The 20,779-nt window shown below is 42.9% G+C and overlaps 2 protein-coding genes across 2 annotated transcripts; one reads left to right on the top strand and one right to left on the bottom strand.

Annotated features, from left to right (window-relative positions):
• Positions 1 to 201: 201 nt before the first annotated feature.
• LOC107372648 (zinc finger protein OZF-like) lies at positions 202 to 10,445 on the bottom strand. The gene is made up of 4 exons (XM_070548298.1): positions 10,319 to 10,445; positions 9,891 to 10,204; positions 9,635 to 9,747; positions 202 to 2,170 (listed from the first exon to the last, which is right to left on the bottom strand). The coding sequence occupies exon 4, from the start codon at positions 2,165 to 2,167 to the stop codon at positions 827 to 829; it is 1,341 nt and encodes a 446-aa protein (XP_070404399.1). The 5' UTR covers positions 2,168 to 2,170; positions 9,635 to 9,747; positions 9,891 to 10,204; positions 10,319 to 10,445; the 3' UTR covers positions 202 to 826.
• LOC129163063 (gastrula zinc finger protein XlCGF26.1-like) lies at positions 10,315 to 17,981 on the top strand. Its single transcript, XM_054739999.2, has 3 exons — positions 10,315 to 10,453; positions 10,585 to 10,697; positions 15,520 to 17,981. Exons 2-3 carry the CDS (start codon positions 10,688 to 10,690, stop codon positions 17,283 to 17,285), a joined length of 1,776 nt encoding a protein of 591 aa, XP_054595974.2. The 5' UTR covers positions 10,315 to 10,453; positions 10,585 to 10,687; the 3' UTR covers positions 17,286 to 17,981.
• Positions 17,982 to 20,779: the final 2,798 nt, after the last annotated feature.

The following is a 20,779-nucleotide window of genomic DNA, read 5'->3' as shown; positions in this document are numbered from 1 at the left end:
CAACCTCCAGGTAAACAGCGCCGCAGGCGTGGCACCTGCCAAACTTTTTCTGATGAGCTCCAGATGATGCGACTTCCTCCAATTCCAGACAGGTCCGGGTTTTTACTTGTTGTAGTGACTATCAAGTCCCACTTTTAGTCACCCTCGGGTGCGGGTGGAGGCAATGACTCGCTTCAACAATATTGTCCAGGCAGAAAGCGGGTTTGGGTTTATTGTCCCATTTATTGAATATGTTGACGATCACAGTTATGCAGGGTCCACAATGGCTATTTCTTGTCCAGGTTTATGTAAATGATGAAAGTTATAACAGCAAATTAGATGTGGCATATGAAACCAAATGAAGTGGTAAAAACCGTGTGACCTCTCGTCACCCAAAAAACGCCAGTGCAATGCCACCTCAACACCTTTACAGGCTCCGCAGTGCCACCAGTGGTTAAAGGAAATACAAACCATTGTGCAATAAACTGAAATGTACATAAAACATTATCAAAATAAACTTAGACCATAATATAATCTAAACCAAAACAATATTGGCTCCTACAAATACCTCCCATGTAAAAATTACATGGTTACCTTTTAGTACTCTTGTATTTCCTTCTGTCTCATGTGAACTCTTATGTGTTTGTTTAAATTTGTCTTTTAGCAAATTATTTGCTCACAGGCAAATTATTTCTGTCCTGTGTGAACCCTCATGTAACTGAATAAAGTCCTTCTATGGCAAAATCTTTGTCCACAGAACTAACAAGGAAAAGGCTACTGTCCTGGGTGGACTCTCATGTAAAAATTTGCTAAATATTTGTCTACAGTGCTCACAGGAAGAAGGTATTTATTTTGTGTGGACACTCATGTGACGGTTTAAATGTGACTTTTGGCTAAACCTTTGTCCACAGACCTCACAGGGAAAAGGCTTCTGTCCTGTGTGGACTCTTGTGTGACTGTTTAAATTTTCTTTTCGGCTAAATATTTGTCCACAGAACTCACAAGGAAAAGGCTTCTGTCCTGTATGAACTCTCATGTGACGGTTTAAAGTTGTCTTTTGACTAAATCTTTGTCCACAGAGCTCACAGGGAAAAGGCTTCAGTCCTGTGTGGATACTCATGTGATTATTTAAATGTGGCTTTCGGCTAAAAACGCGTCCACAGATCTGACAGCAAAAAGATTTTTTCCCTGTGTGGACACTCATGTGATTGTTTAAATGTGACTTTTGGCTAAATTTTTGTCCACAGCGCTCACAGGTAAAAGGCTTCTGTCCTGTGTGGACTCTCAAGTGAGTGTTTAAATTAGCCTTTTGGCTAAATCTTTGTCCACAGAGCTCACAAGGAAAAGGTTTCAGTCCTGTGTGGACTTTCATGTGACTATTTAAACATGTCTTTTGGCTAAAACTTCTACAGCACTCACAGGAAAAAGGTTTCTGTCCTGTGTGACTGTTTAAATCCGATTTTTTACCAAATCTTATGCTACAGTCGTTACAACTAAATGATTCTGGTTCTTTCTGGACTCTCCTGCACAAGTCTTTATGTCGCTTCACTCGAACACATTTCTTATTAACCAAACAGCTTGAAGAACTTATTGCAAAATGTCTCATCACTCTCACGTGTTTCTGGAGAAAGCACTTGTGCAGAAACTTTTTTCCACACTCAGGGCAACTAAATGATTTGTTGACAGTCTTAACATCTGAATCAGAAGTCCTAATTTCATTCCACTGATTGTCTTCATCTTTGTTTTTTGTTTCAGCCCAAGAGTCCAACAGCCCAGAGTCTAGATTCACATCATCATCATCATCATCATCATCATCTCCACTAACTTCAGTCTCTGAAGAATCAGATGTTTGTTCATGAGGGTTCAGATCTGGGTTCCTGCTAGTTCCTGCTCCTCCACCAGTTTCTGCTGCCATCTGGTCAGCTGAGCTGCTGGTTGGAACATCTCTGTCTTCTATTTGCTGCTGATGAAGCTGTGAGACCAGAGGTTTCTCTTCATCATCCTCACTCTTTATAGAAAATGCAGTGACTGGAAACCTTGCTACATCAGTCTCCTCCTTCAAATGGAGATGCTCTCCCTCCAGACTGGTCCAGAGTTCCTTGTGTTCCTCCTTTATGTGGAGGCGTTCTGGGTCCTGCTGGTCCATAACAGTACTCTGATCTTCAGGAACTTCTTTTTTCACCAGCATCACCTGTTGAACATGTGTAGGAAACAGAGAAACACATGATGTGAACTGCAGACGACCCTAACTTTATATTCATACATGCAACAGTTATTGGCTACATGATCTGGGAAAAAGAGAACAATAACAATGACTTAATTTAGAGAATAGCATGTTTTTATTTACTTTTATGGGTGAGTGGTGTTTTTAACTAGATGATGCACAGATGGAGAGACGCACACAGAGTGTCAGAAAGGTTTTTACATTTGAACTTCTGTTCAGGCAGTGGAGCGTTGCAAAATAATTCCACTCCAGGACAACAGAGAGAGTAGCGCTTTTCGGTGGTATCCTGCCACCATAACACTCATGTCCACGATAGTGTATTTACTAATGTGTTTATATACTTCAGAGGCTGTATCACACGGACAAAAGTGTCTTTCAATCTCCTCCACCTCCTCATTTCACTTCATTTATTTATAGAGCCCCTACTGCGACCAATGCAGACGCCCAAGGTGCTGAACACAACACAATCAAAACATAAAACCATCAGAATAAAATATAACAATCGTAAAACCAACATAAAATCAATTAAAAGAGGAGAGTAAAAACAAAAAATAAAATCCTGAAAAAGGTTAAGATGCAGGGGCCTCGAAACCGGGTAAAATTTGATAATCCTGGAATGCCTCGACAAAAATGGGTCTTAAGGCGAGTCTTAAACACCCAATGAGGGTGACTGACGCACCACCAAAGGCAACTGGTTCCAAAGTGCAGGTGCCAACACAGAGAACGCATGCGGCTTCATGCGGTAGCCACCTCTAAACCCGCGTTTCCTGTCATTTCCGTCCAGGTTTGCCCCATATTTTATACTCCTTCAGTGCACGGGTGAATAAACTAGTGATGCATCGATGTGAATTTTTGGGCCGATACCAAAAGTCGATATTAATATCACTAAGATATTAATCACCATAGCTCTGCGGCACCAGAACAACAACAAGCTAGCTCTGCTAGCAGCTTCCAGTTTCTGCTTCTTCATGCGTCTGATCAATCAGGAAACCTGTGTAACGCTGGTCAGGACTGCACGCCAGCCTGCCTTTTACCAGCAGGTGGCATGGGGATCAGAATAAGGTTCGGCTCTAGAGTCGAAGTGTGTGAATAAAGATAACTGAACAGAACACAAATGGTCTTTGGTTCAAACAGTGTATTAAAGTTATTTACAGGTGAGAAGAAAAAAAGGACAGGATAACAATTTACAAAAATGCAACTCAGTTCAAGTCCTAAGAGATCACAAGGCGTTTTGTCCTTGTGATCTCAGGTTCATTTAGTCCTTTTCCAAGTGAGGTTCCTTCTGAATGGTAGCTCGCCATCCGAGGTAAAACCGAGGAGAATCCAATGAGGATGAAAACTGAAGAAAAAGAAACAAAAATATCCACCAAAAAAACCTGACCGGAGAGTAGAGATACACAAGCACAAACCTTCTGACAGCAGTTAAGCAGACTGAAGGGGTATCAGTTACCCAAAGCACAAAGAGAATGCAGCACCAGTTTGTCTTACTTCCTGCTGATACGTGCTCTGCCCCTTTTCGGCCACAAGATGGCCTCAGTGGCTTCTGCCTCGTCTGTCTCTTGCGCAGCTGTGTGTAATCTAGCAATCACCAGTCAGCTGTTAAAGGCTGCTCTCCTGCCCACAGTCTGGGGGAAGGTCCAGGGTAGTGAAGGCTCGGAAGAGTTTTTGCTGCTCTCTTCTCGCGTGTGTTGGTTAGTCTCGGCTTTAGGTATTCACTTTGGTATTAGATTCGACTCTCTGGTAATCCCGATGTAGTAATGGCTATTTGACTTCGATTGTGGACTTTTCCCAGCGTCCCTGCTTAACAGGGTGTCTCTCCATTAGCTTGCAGTTAGCCGTTATTTTGTTTCGGTTAAACCTCTTTCCCCAGCCCTTTTTGTTAGTATTTTTCCCTGTTGTGAATATCTTCCTTTTGTGTTGTTTAATACAATCCTGTGTTGGACACTTACGCTCTGTTATTATTTCACCCACACTCAAACTTTATTGCTCCCTCACCAACCACATCTCTCCTAGCGAGCTGAGGGACGCAATAGCGTCACCTCAAGAGTAGGTAGTACCTTTCCAGGTAGAAACACCACAAAGACCACAGCTGGATGTTAACAGCAGCAACTGAACTCTGGGGATTCAGAGCTCTGGGCGAGGCAGCAACAGCTCGTCATCAGTGGTTGCTGGTTTCTCTTAAAGGGGTGGCTGAAGTGGTTGCAGGTGTGTCGCATGACAATGTTCTGCCCTGAACTTTGCATTTGGCCTGGTTTTTAATTAGGAAGAGGATGCATCAGTCTGGTGCATTTTTGGGGGAAAGTAGAGTTACAGGCTGGTAAGTATGTATGATAAAGTATCTATACATGTTCATTATAATGATATATTTGAGTTAACAATGTTTTCCTGTCCTTTCTTAATCCATTATGAACACAGACTACAGTGAAATCCACTGATGCATCCATGCTGCTCAGCACCAGAACTGCACTAGGTACCAAAAGAACCAATCAGCTGCCAGAGCTCCCTGGTGAACGTGTGAGCTGCAGAACTTGCAAAACTACGTGACTCAATTTAAGGAACAAAGTAGAATCCAGCTGCTGTTGTTTATTTGTTGTTGGTGTTTATAGAAACTAAATCTATCTGCAGGGCTTTAGGCCCAGGGCAGAGTTTTATACCTCAGACCAGCTTTAGATCATGACCTGTTATTAATAATATCATGTTCTTTACACCAGTCTGAATATTCTGTAATGTTCACAGACATCCACACCTTAGAAATGAAATATAATCAATATTAAAATAAAAATTATTAAAATAAATAATATTAATATAAATAACAGGTCACTACAGTCTGGGCATAGAAAGTGTTTCTAGGAACTAACGCTTGTTCAGCAGCTCACCTGTTCCACTGACAGGAGAAATCCTCTCATCAGCAGGTGATCAGCAGAGCGTCATGACTGAACACCGGCCCGAAAAAAAAACAAAGAGACGACTAAAAACACCGACCTCAGATCGGCCCACCGGGAATTTGGGTCCTGGTTCCGCTCATCACGTTAACTCTCGTTGTGATATCAGAGCTTTATTGGCTCTGTTAGAATACCAGCGCCTGGAGCGCGCGCTGTTTGTGTTTGTGCGCACCGCGGGAGCGAGCAATGAGCACGCACGTTTTTGCAGCTTGGGCGGTGCAGAACGGTGGAGAAACCACATATACATGTATGTATATATGTCGATGGGAGAAACTCGTTTCAATTAGCAGCAGGAGAGAGCGAGCGCGAGAAGAGATTTTGATGGAACTTTTTTCTGATTATTCCAACTGACGGATTTCCGTCGCCACGACAGAGAACTTTAATCCCTGAATTAGTGTCTCTGGCTCCCAAACTCACATCAAGTTGTTCGTCCGTCTTTTTCTAGTACCAGAACTCCCGACCCGGTCCCAACGTGTCCGTTCCAAAGTACTTCTACTCAAGTCTCCTCTCTTCCCGCAGCCTGCAGTCTGTCCCAACACGCTCGTCCGCTAGCCAGTGGCTAAAGCTTGGTTTATGCTTGACGCATCCGCGAGGTTCGCACGGCTCCACACTGCGAAATTGCGTCATTTTAACAACCTCGCCCCTCCACCGCGCCTCCGCACGGCCCAAAATTTCCGCACCGCGCACCTAGGAAATTTTCTAACCACGCGGATGGTCGGACGCGGAAAAACATGGCGGACTGGCAAGAACTAGTATGGCAGAGGTTCGTAAATACAGACATTTGTATGATTCAGCTCTCAGAGATCACCGTGATCAACATGTTGTTAATAATTCTTGGAGAGAAATAGCTCGCACCGTCGGAAAAGACGAGGACGCTGTTAAAAATGCTGGAATGCCATGTTGTAAACAACAGTAGTTTTTACTTCTATGGTGTAGTGTTGGATGCATGCTGTAGAGCTCCACGCTGCCCCCTACAGTTTGGGAGAATATTGGCTCACCGCAGAGACGAGCCGCATGAACCATAAACGCTGCGAGTTGTGAAGCGCGTTCCATCCACGAGCCGCATCACCAAGCGGAAAGTAAATGTGTCAAGCATAAACCAAGCTTAAATTAGCGTTGTTTACTTTATCTCCACAACACTTTACTAACGGCGATGTAGTTCTCCACGCGTTACTGAGACACTTTGACTCAGAGGGCTTCTTTTCAAATGTTACCTTTAGACGTGGGTCTCCTTTTGCTGGTAATCCGTGGGAGTTTACACACAGCGTACACAGATTCTTCCCGGCTCTAGCTGTGGCTAACTAGTAGCTTGTGACGCCCATCTCCACCACACCAGCAGTGAACCACAATTAGCTGGTGGATAAGTCAGCATTGTTCACCTGATCTCCAGCATGTCCCCGACTCACCAACACTCCTGAACCAGCCGTGGCTAAAGCCAGATTCACGCTTCTCAATCTGCGTCAGTGCGGAGACACGCAACGTCCTTGCGGGCCTGCGGAGAGCTCCGCAACGACGGACGGAGTCGAGCTCTCTTTTCTAAACATCCGTCAGTCGAGACGGACTACTGTTGTCTACACCGCCGCCATTGTGCCCTCAAAAAAATAAAGAGCCGAGGATAACAAGCGGCAGACACGGAGAAGCTTGAAGAATACCTCGCGAAAAAAACTCTAAAAACATGAATGTTTAATTTCTTCGTGACTGGAGGAGTACGCAGCAAGCGTTTTATTTGTGAACGGAAATGACAAGAAACGTGAGTTTAGAGGTGGCGAGCGCATGAAGAGGTAGAGGATGATGAGAGACAAATCTGTCTGTGTTAAAAAGTCTCTTATATACAAAAAAACGATATAAACACACAATCTTGGACCGATACATGACAGGATACCACAGAACAGCGATACGCCCTCTGTTGTCCTGGCGGGGAATTGCATTGCAACACTCTCCAGGAGACGAAGAAGTATGAGAGCAAAACGCTTCCGTCAATCCCTTGCGGAGCTGACGGAGAAGCATGAACCAGGCTTAACGAGCAGCCAGTGATCTCTCCATATCCATATAAGCCGGAAGCGGCAGCATGTTTGTTTACATCGAGCGGTGCGCTCCGTGATCCACGTGAAAAGGGTGTTGTGGGAAATTATGTTCCCCTGAAATATTCAGTTTCCCTTAGACAGTCAAGGGCAAATATTTCGAAATCTACAGAACTTATTGTCCATTATGAGGACTAAACTATCTCAAATAAAAGATGGTGAAACTGAGTGAGATTACATTCTTTTACATAACTTTCATAAATGATATATAAGCTTGCTGCAAAAGTTGAACAAGAATGTTTTTACTGTATCCTTTTATTGTTTTAGGAGGAAATACAGATTAAAAAAATAACAAGCATAACATTATTACATTACATCATTTTACTGTAAAAGTTAATCACAAATATTGTGAAAATAGCCTGAAGTGCAATCTCCCGACACGGGGGGACAGAATATTGCTGGGGAACACGATTTCTCACAACACCGGACCTCCCGGCTGACGTCAACCCTCTTCCGTGTGTGAATGGTGACAGCTAACAGAACTAGCATGCTTCCTTCAGGAGTGGTAGGTTAATAAACAGTCATAATTATAAATGCTTTATTTAAAAGTTAGAGTAGCTTGTTTTAAGCTTCGTGTGGGTTAGGCTCAAGCCCCCGCCATGCAGGACAGAAATTGAGTCCAATGCGGAAGTGACAAAAATTGCAGTTCCACCCTCATCCACTAGGGGCTGGTATCAGAAGCGAGCAAATCCCCATCGACTCCCATGTTAAAAAATACCAATTTAACAGCAGAAATAAACATGTTAACGGCCTGGTACCAAATCATGTTTTTGGTTTAAATTATCTAGTTTACACTCATGACAACTTTGAGGGGGGTGAATTTTTTTCTCACTCTTCTGTTTAAGTGTATTAAAAGCCTAAAATTCAGTATAATTAATGAGCATCAGACCCACGTGACCACAGAGCTAGCTCCGGGGAAAGGCCTCAGTAGAGCCTCGGTCTGGCTTGGAAACTGCTCTGGGATTTTGAGTCTCTGTGTTTGTGTATTCTTGTTTGGATATTTTTTGTGCAATTGTTGGACAAAATGACTTGCTGTGGCATTAATTGCACTAATAGAGCGTCCAAGGAGTCTCCACTTCATTTTTTTCGGTAAGTAAAATTATATTTATGTATTTTAGGTCACTGCCGAGCTGAGCTTAGATTTTAACATGTACTGTTTAACCATGAAATTTAAATGTAATAGGGTAAAACCCAGTGCATTTAACATAATGCTGCACTTTAGAAAATGGGTTGAAATATAACATGTTGGTGGAGCTGGGTTCCCACTATCGGCTTGTTGAGCTCTCGGGAGACCGATGTTTTCCCCCCGGTTCTCCCCTCCCCGCACCTCTGTCTGCTGCGCAGGCTGCCGGCTTGTGGAGCTCTGGGATGGAAACCTTTCCACCCGGTTTTACCCAGCGGTCAGCCCGAAGTATCTTGGACTCAGAAGCTCTGGTGTTGTGCACAGTTAACTCCGGTTGTAGCTAGGTTGCTACCTCTGTTAGCTTAGCTCCCACCTCTGCGTTAGCTTTGGGTTAGCGTCAGGTTAGCTTGATCCCAGCCTTACAGCCCCGCCCTCAGCTCCTCCTCTCTTCCCTTTTGTGGAATTGTCTGGGCTTGACGGAACCTGTGACACGGTAAGTATTGAGATAAGAATGAAGTTTATCCTGGCTCCCCAGGCCTGAGGCTACATTTTGAAATGAATGACCACCATCATAATTGGGTTAGTGTTACTTGGTATGTTTATAGGTGTGTAACTTGTTTACATTATTACCCACCTCTAGTGTTCAAAACACTATGCTCCAGCTGAAATGTTGCTTTTTATTCTTATTATGTGCTATGTTTACCTGTGGAGTTCCCATCCGAAGACTCAGACACTTTTTGTGGGTTCACGTCTAAAAATAAATACGTTGACAATCATGCAGTGATGTTTTTTGCCATTAAGCAACATTGCTTTGGGATAAGTGGTCTTTTACATATTTAAAATGAGAATATTACAGTCACTTTAACAGAACTGGCATCTTAATTTTATAAAATATCTACAAATAAATATTAACAGTAGAATCAAGTTGTTTCGTTCTTACGGAGAATTCGAATCTAATCGTTTTGAATCTAACGGGTCTTTAATAAAAGGATATAGTTTGTAAAATGGAATCATAACCTGTGAATCTAGATTCATATCGAACCTTTGATCACAGAAAGATGTGCAACCCTTCTGTCTTTCTCCTGTTTTAGAGCCAACATATAAATAAAATCAATCCAACAATGTGATTTAGTACTAGTTCACTTTTACTGGTTATTTTGTAACAGAAACAGAAGCTGCTGAAGAGGACAGAACAGGTTTTACAGCAGAAAGTTCATATTTGGTCATGGCCCCGAGAAGCTGTGGTGGAGTCCTTATTTACATATCTGAAAGGTGGCAGCCCTACCTGTGTCCATGCTGTCCAGGTCCAGGTGGTGAAGAACACACGATGAATCAGTCCCAGCTGATGGATGATCCTGAAGTGGTAGCAGGTTTTCTTTAGCCGTGTTTAGCTAACAGCTGCAATAGAAACAAAGCAGGAGAGCTGATTAAGATGCTGCTTCAGAACAACGCAGGAGATTAAAGATCCAACGCTTTGGTTCTGGCCAAAGGAACAGCAGCAGATCCAGAGGGCAGGAAGTCTAGAGAAAAGCTTTTCTCACCCACAACCTGATTCTGGAGCTCCGATTGTCACGAAGACCGCAGAATATCTTCTCTGGTTCTGGAAAGAACTCCACCAAGTTGTTGAGGAGGAGAAGAAAGTTTCCACAGCCTGGTGAGAAGATTTCTGCAGCAGCAGCAGTTAGTCGCTTTAGCTGATCAACTCTCCCAGAGACTGAAGTGAAGACATTTTTACTGCAGAGCCTCAAATGTTCTCCTCACACACCAGAACAACAACAAGCTAGCTCTGCTAGCAGCTTCCAGTTTCTGCTTCTTCCGGTGGTCGGTGACCAGCGTAAAGGTGCACTACCGCCACCTGCTGGAGCAGAATAAAACTGTGTTCAGAATATAGAACAAAGATAAAACAGCGCAGAATAGGTATACACATAAAATGCATACAGAATAAATTTAACACAATACAGATAAAGACCTAGTAGAGCACAGAGGCAAGGATCCATCAGCTGGGACTGATCCATCCTGCTCACACTATCCGACCGACGGAAAAGCCCCGAATCTGAATGTGACTCTGGAGGAAAAAGCGGTTAGCTCTACTCCGTGAACTCTGGTGAGCAAAGGTCCTCTTTTCCAGACTGGATCTGTCCTCAGCTGATCAGAACCAAAGCGTTGGATCTTTAATCTCCTGCGTTGTTCTGAAGCAGCATCTTAATCAGCTCTCCTGCTTTGTTTCTATTGCAGCTGTTAGCTAAACACGGCTAAAGAAAACCTGCTACCACTTCAGGATCATCCATCAGCTGGGACTGATTCATCGTGTGTTCTTCACCACCTGGACCTGGACAGCATGGACACAGGTACTGGTGGATGAATGAATATATCATCACTGCATGGTGGGACATTACAGTGCCTCTCCCATGAGGTGTTATCATTAAAACATGTCCGTGTTGTGTTTTAGTCTGCTGCTGCAGCTCGGTCCGAACCTCTCTGGTTCTTTCTTCACAGAGGAGAGAAGCTCCAGAGCTTTTGAACTATTGAACAACTTTAATTTTAACACAGCAGGACTTCAAGATGAGGAGGCAGTGATTGAATTTTATCTTTGTTTACTAAAATGATCAAACAAATGTAGAAGAGCTCAGATGAAACTAAATAGAATTAAAAACCTGAAATCGAAATAAAATAAAAAAATATTGAAACATGCAAAACAATTAAAACACCTTGGTTAGTGTGTCATTAAGTTTTTCTCTAGGAAAGATGGATCTAGTTTGTGAGTGGTTGAAATCACCCTGGTTGCTAGTTTGACGTCCACAATGAGAAGAGCTGGGTTTTAGGTCCTTATGAAGAAGAAGAAAATACCATTTCTATAGCGCCTCTCAAGATAAAAATCACGAGGTGCTTCACAAAAACAAAAAATGTAAAAATATAAAAAAAACATTTAGAAAATGTTTAAAAATATATTTAAAATGAGCAAAAATAGGCAATTTGGATTAAAAAACATGTTAAGAAAGAGAGAGAGTGAACAGGAAAGAGGGAAATCGGTGGATCCTGAGGAAGGTGGAATAGGTGGGGAGAGCAGAATAAAGAGAGAGTGGTGAAGAAGGTCATACAAAAGCCAGCTTGAACAAGTGAGTCTTCAGCTGCTTTTTAAAGGAGACCACTGAGTCCACTGATCTCAGGCTCAGGGGGAGAGAGGTCCAGAGTCTGGGGGCCACAGCAGCAAATGATCTGTCACCTTTGGTCTTTAGCCTGGTGCGTTGCACAACCAGTAGGCTTTGATCACTGGACCTCAGGGACCTGCTGGGGGTGTAGGGACTAAGAAGATCACCAATGTAAGATGGTGCTTGTCCATGTAAGGCCCTATAGACCAGAACCAGGATCTTTAAAAGAACCCATTATGCTAAATGGGTTGTCTCTGCTAGACTCGGTGGCTGACATGTCAGCAGGTTTCTCCTCACAACGTGGTGAAAAGAGAGCTGAGTCGAAAGGCGAAGCTCTTGATTGGTTGATCTATGTTCCCACCCTGTTACTCCCCTTGAGTCTTAATAAAGCTCAACTTGTTCTTTGGTTTTACTGACATTTATTTCGGACAGGAGGATTCTTCGACATGTCTTAACATGTAATGATGTCCAACCACAGCCGATACAATGCCGTCAGAACTAAAAAGAAATATAAACTTAAATGAATATTCTTAATAAAGTCCTTAAGCATTATATGACGAACATGTCAACAAATCAATCAATAAAATACACATTACACTTCACACTGCGGTAATTGCAATAGAATATCACGCAAATTTACATAGTTTACATATACAACAATAATAAACAAAAGAAAACATTTACCTCATTGGCCTCACTCAAAGGGAATAAACTTTAATCCTTACGCCGTGAGGTAGTCCAAAAAAGGCACTCTTTTATTTAACTTACTGCAGACGTGCAACCTCGTGGCTCATCTCTTAATTGCTTGCTGAGTGTGCCAAGAAAAATGCCCCCTTAGCAACAATGGACGGAACTATAGAAAAGGTTCCCATCTAATTGCACAGTTAACACAAATACACATTTAAACATATAAATCTAATGAACAGAACATGAATTACTATTGAAATATTATTTCTCAATCTTTCAACTACTAATTGTTTCAACATTAAATCCAATAAAATGAACTTAAATGCGAGAGTTGCCTTTGATGGCAGATACACACCCTCATCGATGTTCACGAGCTTGGGTAGTGTCTGAAAGAACCAGATCGTGGAAACAATGTCCAAAATTAGTTTTCTCCGCAGGGTGTCTGGGCTCTCCCTTAGAGATGGTGAGAAACTCCATCATCTAGGAGGGGCTTGTGGTAGATCTGCTGCTCCTCCACATCGAGAGGAGCCGTTAAGGTGGCTCAGGCTTCTGATTATGATGTTTCCTTGTGAGGTTTTCCGGGCACGTTCACCCAGGAGGATACCTAAAGGAAGAGTCAGGACACGCTGGAGGGACTATGTCTCTCGGCTGGCCAAGGAACACCTTGGGAGATCCCCCCATTGGAGCTGGCCCAAGTAGGTGGGGAGAGGGACGTCTAGGCCTCCCTGCTTAGGCTGCTGCCCCCGCGGCCGACCCCGGATAAGCGGCTGAAAATGGATAGATGGATTGATATTCCATATTTTAATGAGGGATCCTGGGCTCAGGAACACAAGCCTGTACAGGTTGATCCGATCAACATATATATACTGGACAATTCATGTCCATAGGCTACAATAATACGTTTTTGTGCCAAAATGGGAGGTGGCCACCGCCATTTTGACCGTGTCACAGATTCCGTCAAGCTCAGACAATTCCATAAAAGGGAAGAGAGGTGGAGCTGAGGGTGGGGCTGTAAGGTTGGGATCAAATGACGACACCTGCCAAACTGAAGCGATGTAGCTACAAGCTAACCCAAAGCTAATGTGGAGGTGGGAGCTAAGCTAAAGGAGGTAGCTACATAGCTACAACCGGAGTTACCTGTGCACAACACCGGAGCTTCTGAGTCAGAGATACGCCGGGCTGCCGCTGAGGGGAGGGGACCATACTGATAGTCGGAACCCAGCTCCACCAACATATCATATTTCAACCCATTTTCAAAAATGCAGCGTTATGTTAAATGCACCTATTACATTTAAATTTCATGGTTAAACAGTACATGTTAAAATCTAAGCTCAGCTCGGCAGTGACCTAAAATACATAAATATAATTTTACTTACTAAAAAAAATGAAGTGGAGACTCCTTGGATGCTCTTTTAGTGCAATTAATGCCACAGCAAGTAATTTAGTCCAACAATTGCACAAAAAATATCCAAAAAGAACGCACAAACGCTACAACTAATGGTCTAAGTTGAGAGACTGAAAATGACGGAACAGTTTTAAGGCGAGGCCGAGGCTCAGACTGAGGCCTTTCCACGGAGCTAGCTCTGTGGTCACGTGGGTCTGATCCTCATTAATTATACAGAATTTTAGGCTTTTAATACACTTAAACAGAAGAGTGAGAAAAACACTCACCCCCTCAGAGTTGTCATGAGTGTAAACTAGATCTATTAAACCTAAAACATGTTCTGGTACCAGGCTGTAAACATGTTTATTTCTGCTGTGAAATTGGTATTTTTAACATGGGAGTCAATGAGGATTTGCTCGCTTCTGACACCAGCCCCTAGTGGATGAGGGTGGAACTGCAATTTTTTTTCACTTCCGTGTTGGCTTCATTTTCATACCAGTATTATGGGGGCTTGGTTGATCCACAAAGTAAACCACTGAGTGTTTATAATAGTTATTTAAAGGAACAAATACGAATGAAAGTGCTAAAATAACAGCATGAATGTGTTGTGGGTACCAGAAAGTCTTATTTTGTTTTCATTTAATTTTTGTGAGTTAAATTTCAAATCTACACTTTGTGGTTGTGCTACGCTGAGAATTCCTCTTAATCTTGAAACTGTATTTTTTATTTTTGTATATATTTGTAAGTCTATGTCTGTCTATTTTTGTCAATAACATAACCTGAACCTCTGAGTAACATGGGCTTTTGTTGGTCTGGAACTAGTAAGCCTACATTTTTTTATTCACCTCCCAAGAAAAAGTCTCTCAATTCAAAAGAGATTTCCTGTAATTTGAGTCGTTTCTGATTTCACCAACTTAAAGCATTAATCCAGGCGTCTCCAACCTTTTTGGGCTCGTGAGCTACTTAATGAAAGTACAGAAGAGCTGCCGCCATACGATGTGTTCAAGTCCATGTGTGAATGTGCTTATGTTAGTTGATTTCTCTATTTCAATACATCAATATTATAAAAAAGTACAAGGAAGAAAGTGAGATTCTGAAAATCAAACTAAACAAAATATTTTGTTTATTAACTAATCAGATACTTTCAGATAATGAATAACAAATCTGCTTTCTGTGAATGATTAACCTGTCAACAATAAATGCTTTGCTGCATTTATTGTTGACAACATTAAAGCAGGGTTGGAGGTTTAACCTTTTTCTCTGCCTCTGGATCAGCGGGTCTGACGGATGAGCAACACAGAGCAGAGAGAGAGATTTAAGAATCGTGTTTTATTCCTAAACGGGACAATCAGCTGAAACTGTTGAAGGAAATTTGTTGAAACTAAATCACAGGAGATGTCCAGACTTTGGAAGCCTGTTAATCGTGTTAATAAGCGAAGGGCATTTAATTTGCTTTAACGACATATTTACGCACAGAGGACTTTACAGTCGCCCACAATATTTTATTGAGGATGTTTTTCTGAAACCAGGTCTGTATGACCGACGTCACCTCGTCTGTAGAAGCACCTGCAGCTGCAGCCGCTGATATCAGAAACGGGGATCCGCGCTGCAACCTGAGCAATTAATCCATTCCACATATTTCCAGTAGAACACTTTTGCCGAAAGATTTGTGCAATAATCAGATTTTATTTTACTTCCACAAAATTCTAATTTTACATGAGATATTACGAGAACCGGGGAAGGCTTGCCATCAAATTAGAAATCCATCCCTTGTTAATTACAAGTCAGGCTGGGCGGCTCACTGGCTGCTTCCAGGCCAGCGACTTTCAAGAGCTACCAGTAGCTTGCAACCAACATGTTGGAGACCCCTGCAATAACACAACTCTCATATGCGTGTTTTTAAAGTTGCAGCAGTTGGTAATTCACGTTATGTGTTTCTGTTTCCTACAGATGTTCCACAGCTGGCGCTGGTTAAAGAAGAAGCTCCTGAAGAACAGAGTGCTGGTGTGGACCAGCAGGACCCAGAACATCTCCACATAAAGGAGGAACAGGAGGAACTCTGGACCAGTCTGGAGGGAGAGCATCTCTGTTTGAAGGAGGAGACTGAAGCTGTCGGGTTTCCTGTTACTGCTGTTTCTATTAAGAGTGAGGATGATGAAGAGAAACCTCTGGTCTCACAGCTTCATCAGCAGCAAATAGAAGACAGAGATGTTCCAACCAGCAGCTCAGCTGACCAGATGGCAGCAGAAACTGGTGGAGGAGCAGGAACTAGCAGGAACCCAGATCTGAACCCTCATGAACAAACATCTGATTCTTCAGAGACTGAAGTTAGTGGAGATGATTATATTAATCTAGACTCTGGGATGTTAGACTCGGGGTCTGAAACTGGAGACGAAGACCATGACTGGAATGAGAAAAGGTCTTCTGAGTCAGATGTTAAGACAGTCAACATATCTTTTAGCTGTCGTGAGTGCGGTGAACGATTTCATGACAAGCAGTCTCTCCAGAAACACGTGAGAGTAACCAGTCATTCAGCAATAAGTTCTTCTAGCTCTTTGGTTAATAAAAAATCTGTTGGACTTAAGCAACCTGTAGACTCATATAGGGAAGCCCAGAAAGAACTAAAATCATTTAGTTGTGGTGACTGTGGAAAATTATTAAGGGTAAAACCAAGCTTTAACAGACACCAGAGAGTCCACACAGGACAGAAACCATTAGCCTGTGAGCTCTGTGGACAAAGGTTTACCTATAAGTCAACATTGAACGATCACATGAGAGTCCACACAGGACAGAAACCTTTTGCCTGTGAGCTCTGTGGAAAAAGATTTAAACATAAGTCAACTTTAAACAGTCACATGAGAGTCCACACAGGACAGAAACCTTTTGCCTGTGGGCTCTGTGGACAAAGATTTACCCAAAAGTCAACTTTAAACACTCACATGAGAATCCACACAGAAGAAAAACAGTTTGCTTGCGAGCTCTGTGGACAAAGATTTACCCAAAAGTCAACTTTAAACAATCACATGATAGTCCACACAGGACAGAAGCCTTTTGCCTGTGAACTCTGTGGACAAAGATTTACCCGTAAGCCAACTTTAAACAAGCACATGATAGTCCACACAGGACGTAAACCTTTTGCCTGTGAACTCTGTGGACAAAGATTTACTCAAAAGTCAACATTAAACAATCACATGAGAATCCACACAGGGCAGAAACATTTTGCCTGTGAGCTCTGTGAACAAAGATTTACCCAAAAGTCAACTTTAAATAATCACATGAGAATCCACACAGGACAGAAACCTTTTGCCTGTGGGCTCTGTGGAAAAAGATTTACCCAGAAGTCAGGTTTAAACACTCACATGAGAATCCACACAGAAGAAAAACAGTTTGCTTGCGAGCTCTGTGGAAATCGATTTACCGAAAAGTCGACTTTAAACAAGCACATGAGAGTCCACACAGGACATAAACCTTTTGCCTGTGGGCTCTGTGGAAAAAGATTTACCCAAAAGTCAGGTTTAAACACTCACATGAGAATTCACACAGAAGAAAAACAGTTTGCTTGCGAGCTCTGTGGAAATCGATTTACCAAAAAGTCGACTTTAAACGATCACATGAGAGTACACACAGGACATAAACCATTTGCTTGTGAGCTCTGTGGAGAAAGATATGGACAAAAGAAATTTTTATTCAAGCACATGAGAGTCCACACTGGATAGAAACTTTCTGTTTGTGAGCTCTGTGGACAAATTTAAAGTTACGGTGTTTACTTTCCCTGGCAATTGGGGGCAGTACAAATCTAAATGATTGCAAGCAAGCAGTGTTTTTGTGTTCGAGTAAGACTTTACCAATGTATGGCTATTAGGGTCAAAACTCTGCACTTTTCAAACATGTACTTTGTGAGATCTCTGCTGCGGGGGTGGGGGTTGGTTGTTTGTGCTCCCGACTGACCCATGTTCATTTGTGTCAAGTGACTTCTGTGTTCTTACACGGTGTTTAACTCATTCACTGCCAGCCGTTTTCTGATCAGAAAAGCCCTTCGCTGCCAGCGTTTTTCAGCGTTTTCACTGTATTTTAAAAGTCACAGAACATTGCGCGCTAGGATGATGCCAACGCCAAAAATAGCAAAACAAAGAGTAGACTCACCTCCAAAATCTGGAAGAATCTGTGCGTTTCAAGCGTTATCTGATTTTTCATAATCCGTTGTTTAATTGTGATCGGCAGAAGCTTTTTCTCTGAATTTAACTTTTCTGTCCTTCATTCATCTACAGGACTGTGTGTGTTTTCTAGTTTTAGTCTTCAGTGTTTTATTTCTAATTCTATTGTTCATTTTTGTTTTGTCCTTTATTGCTGTAAAGCATACCGAGTTGCCTTTGTTTGGCAAATGTGCTATATAAATAAAGCTGTCTTGTCTAGTCAAGTCTCATTTTTTCACAGATTCCATCCTAAGCTTCAATCCTAACCAAGATGATAAAATATGTACTTTTTAAAGATTTGAGTCACCAGGTTTGGTTAAAAAGATCTACAACAAAAAAGAAAAAACTGTCTTTTCGTACGTTATGTCCAGACAACTTGTTGGCAGGGTGAATAGTCGGGACTTCAGAAAGTGACGAATCCTAAGCTTCTGTCTTATCAAAGATAATAAAATGTGAGTGTTTTTGAGATTTAATCTGTGATTCTGCTAAATTTGTTTCATGAGAAGGAAGCCAGACAAAATTAAGATTAAAGCAGTTTTAGCTATCAAATATAAAAAGTAGTGCATGAGTAATGTTCCCCACAGGCATAACTGGAGACCTCTAAGCCGAAGCGAACTGCCCGTGTGTCCCTGAGAGTCTGAAGAGACGACTCTCTGATTATATTTTTCTGTAGCCACACCCTTATCTGTCCAGTTCAAACTAGGGTTGCTCAATTAATCAAATTGTAATTACAACTATGATCTGGGTTTTAAACAATTATAAAAACAAAACGAGCAGATTATTTTCTTCCCTCCTGAGTCAAAGTGCACCTCCCTGTCAGGGTCTTGGGTCCAGTTCTGCTCATTCTCACCTTTGTCTCTTTTTCCCTTGAGTCTATAGGTTGGCCTCTGGAGGGCACCGTGGTCACGCTCTACTCAGATGCACATCATTACTCATCAACTGCTATGGATAAAAGCAACTGGAAGCCAAATGCATACCGCAAGAGTGTTGCACCTTGTGGTAACCTCCAGCCCCTGAGGTCTTGATCTAAGAGTCTTCAGATTTAATTCTCTAATTCATTGTTCTGTCTCCTTAGTGACCTGCCTCCGGTTTCTCTGATTCCTGCGATTAAGGCTCGTTCTTCTGAACTTCGCCCTCCTGGAAATACCCTGCGTTGGCTCCCAAGTCTCCTCGTATCATCACTGCCATCCTGCTCTCAGTCCTCTTCAGCAGCTTAGTTTCTGCCGTGCGTCACCTGCTCTGCCCTCCACCGTCAACCGTAAGAAAATAATTCCTGGTCCTCTTTTAGTTTCTCAGCCTACTCCCCAGTGTATTAGAACCATCGATTCCTGGACCCTTGATTCTATTCCTCCCTAGCCACTTGGAAAACCCACTCAGTAATCTGTCCATCTATACTCACTGTCTTCTCCCAACCACCTTAGCTGCTCCTCCTCTTTTAGACTTGCCACACCTCTGACGTCTGGAACCAACTTTACATCATCTATTAGAATTTGAATACACCTTCCAGTGCTACTTGGCCACGTCATCAGTGAAGAACCCGGGGTCATAGGGTGTTTCAGGTCTTTAATCTGCATACACCCTCACCCGGGCGACCAAGCTGGGGGTGATCAGTCCCCAGCTTGTGTCCAAGTGGCCTATTGCTCCACGGATCCCCCCTGCGGATACACAGCCACTGCGAGGCCCTCTCTGCGGCCTCGAGGATGGTTTTGGTGGCTTTCTTCAGTTGCAGTCCTCTTACTCCAAGGAGTTAGATGGTTCGCAGCAGTGAGTGGCCAGCAAAGCCTCAGCACCCAACCTCGACAGGCTCACAGCGAACTTTCCAGCCGTTGTTCCGGCACTCCGAGCTCAGCTCTGCATACTTGGCCCTCTTTCGCTCGTGGGCCTCTTCGATACGGTCTTCCCAAGGGACTGTCAGTTCTAGGACCGCTTGCTTGGTGGACTCAGATGTTATCACCATATCTGGGCAGAGAGACATAGATGTTATGTTTTCTGGGAACTTGAGCTGTCTACCTACATCAACTTGAAACTGCCGATTGGCTTGAGGTAGAGTGTTAGGGATTTTATCAATATATTTATCAATAAACCCATTACCTGGAGAGAGAGAGAGAGAGAGAGAGAGAGAGAGAGAGAGAGAGAGAGAGAGAGAGAGAGAGAGAGAGAGAGAGAGAGAGAGAGAGAGAGAGAGAGAGAGAGAGAGAGAGAGAGAGAGAGAGAGAGAGAGAGAGAGAGAGAGAGAGAGAGAGAGAGAGCCGTCAACCCCCCCGCCTTCAGATTGTGGACTTCTGCATAGCAATGTCATCAATCTGCATGAAACTCAATTATGCTCTGCGCTTCTCGCTCCCTCCTGCAGATACAGCTGGCTGAGCGCCACACATAGCTGCTAGGCCCTGGGGAAACAGGATCCCCCCCCCCCCCCCCCCCCGCCTCCCTATCGGAGTCTCATGTTGTGAAATGTGATCTTCGTGCTTAAATGTTGCAGCGTTTTTTTGCATAGTACAGCTACGCCCTACTGGGAGTAACTCTGGTATGCCTTTTTTCCCTCCCCCAACCTATCCTCATGTAATTCCCTTTTTTCATCTATTAAGGTAGCGAGACTCATGTTGCGAAGGACCACAGTCACCAATTCTTGTTATGTGTCTTACCCATGTATGTCTGATCTCTGAATTGTGTGTACTGAAACTCAATTGCATTCCTCTGTATATTTGCACATGTGGTAGAAGTGACATTAAAACGACTTTGACTTTGACTTTGATATACACGGAACATCTGAAATGTGCTAACTTTAGGTTAGTACCTCTACTGGCCATCTGTTTTACTAGTTGTTTGATACATGGTGTTCTGCCTGATACACGTACGTCTATTATTCTGGTCCCTGTCATAAAAGACAAAGCAGGTAGAGCAGGTAGCATGGACAACTATAGGCCCGTTGCATTGGCAAGCATTGTATCCAAGGTTATGGAAAAAGTGCTACTAAGTAGGCTAAGGCATTTTATCTACTCTACAGATAATCAGTTTGG

The sequence above is a fragment of the Nothobranchius furzeri genome, chromosome 2 (genome assembly GCF_043380555.1).
Source record: "Nothobranchius furzeri strain GRZ-AD chromosome 2, NfurGRZ-RIMD1, whole genome shotgun sequence".
Classification (NCBI taxonomy): Eukaryota; Metazoa; Chordata; class Actinopteri; order Cyprinodontiformes; family Nothobranchiidae; genus Nothobranchius; species Nothobranchius furzeri.
Note: the sequence above shows the minus strand (reverse complement) of the source record. Positions and strands in the feature narration are given on the sequence as shown.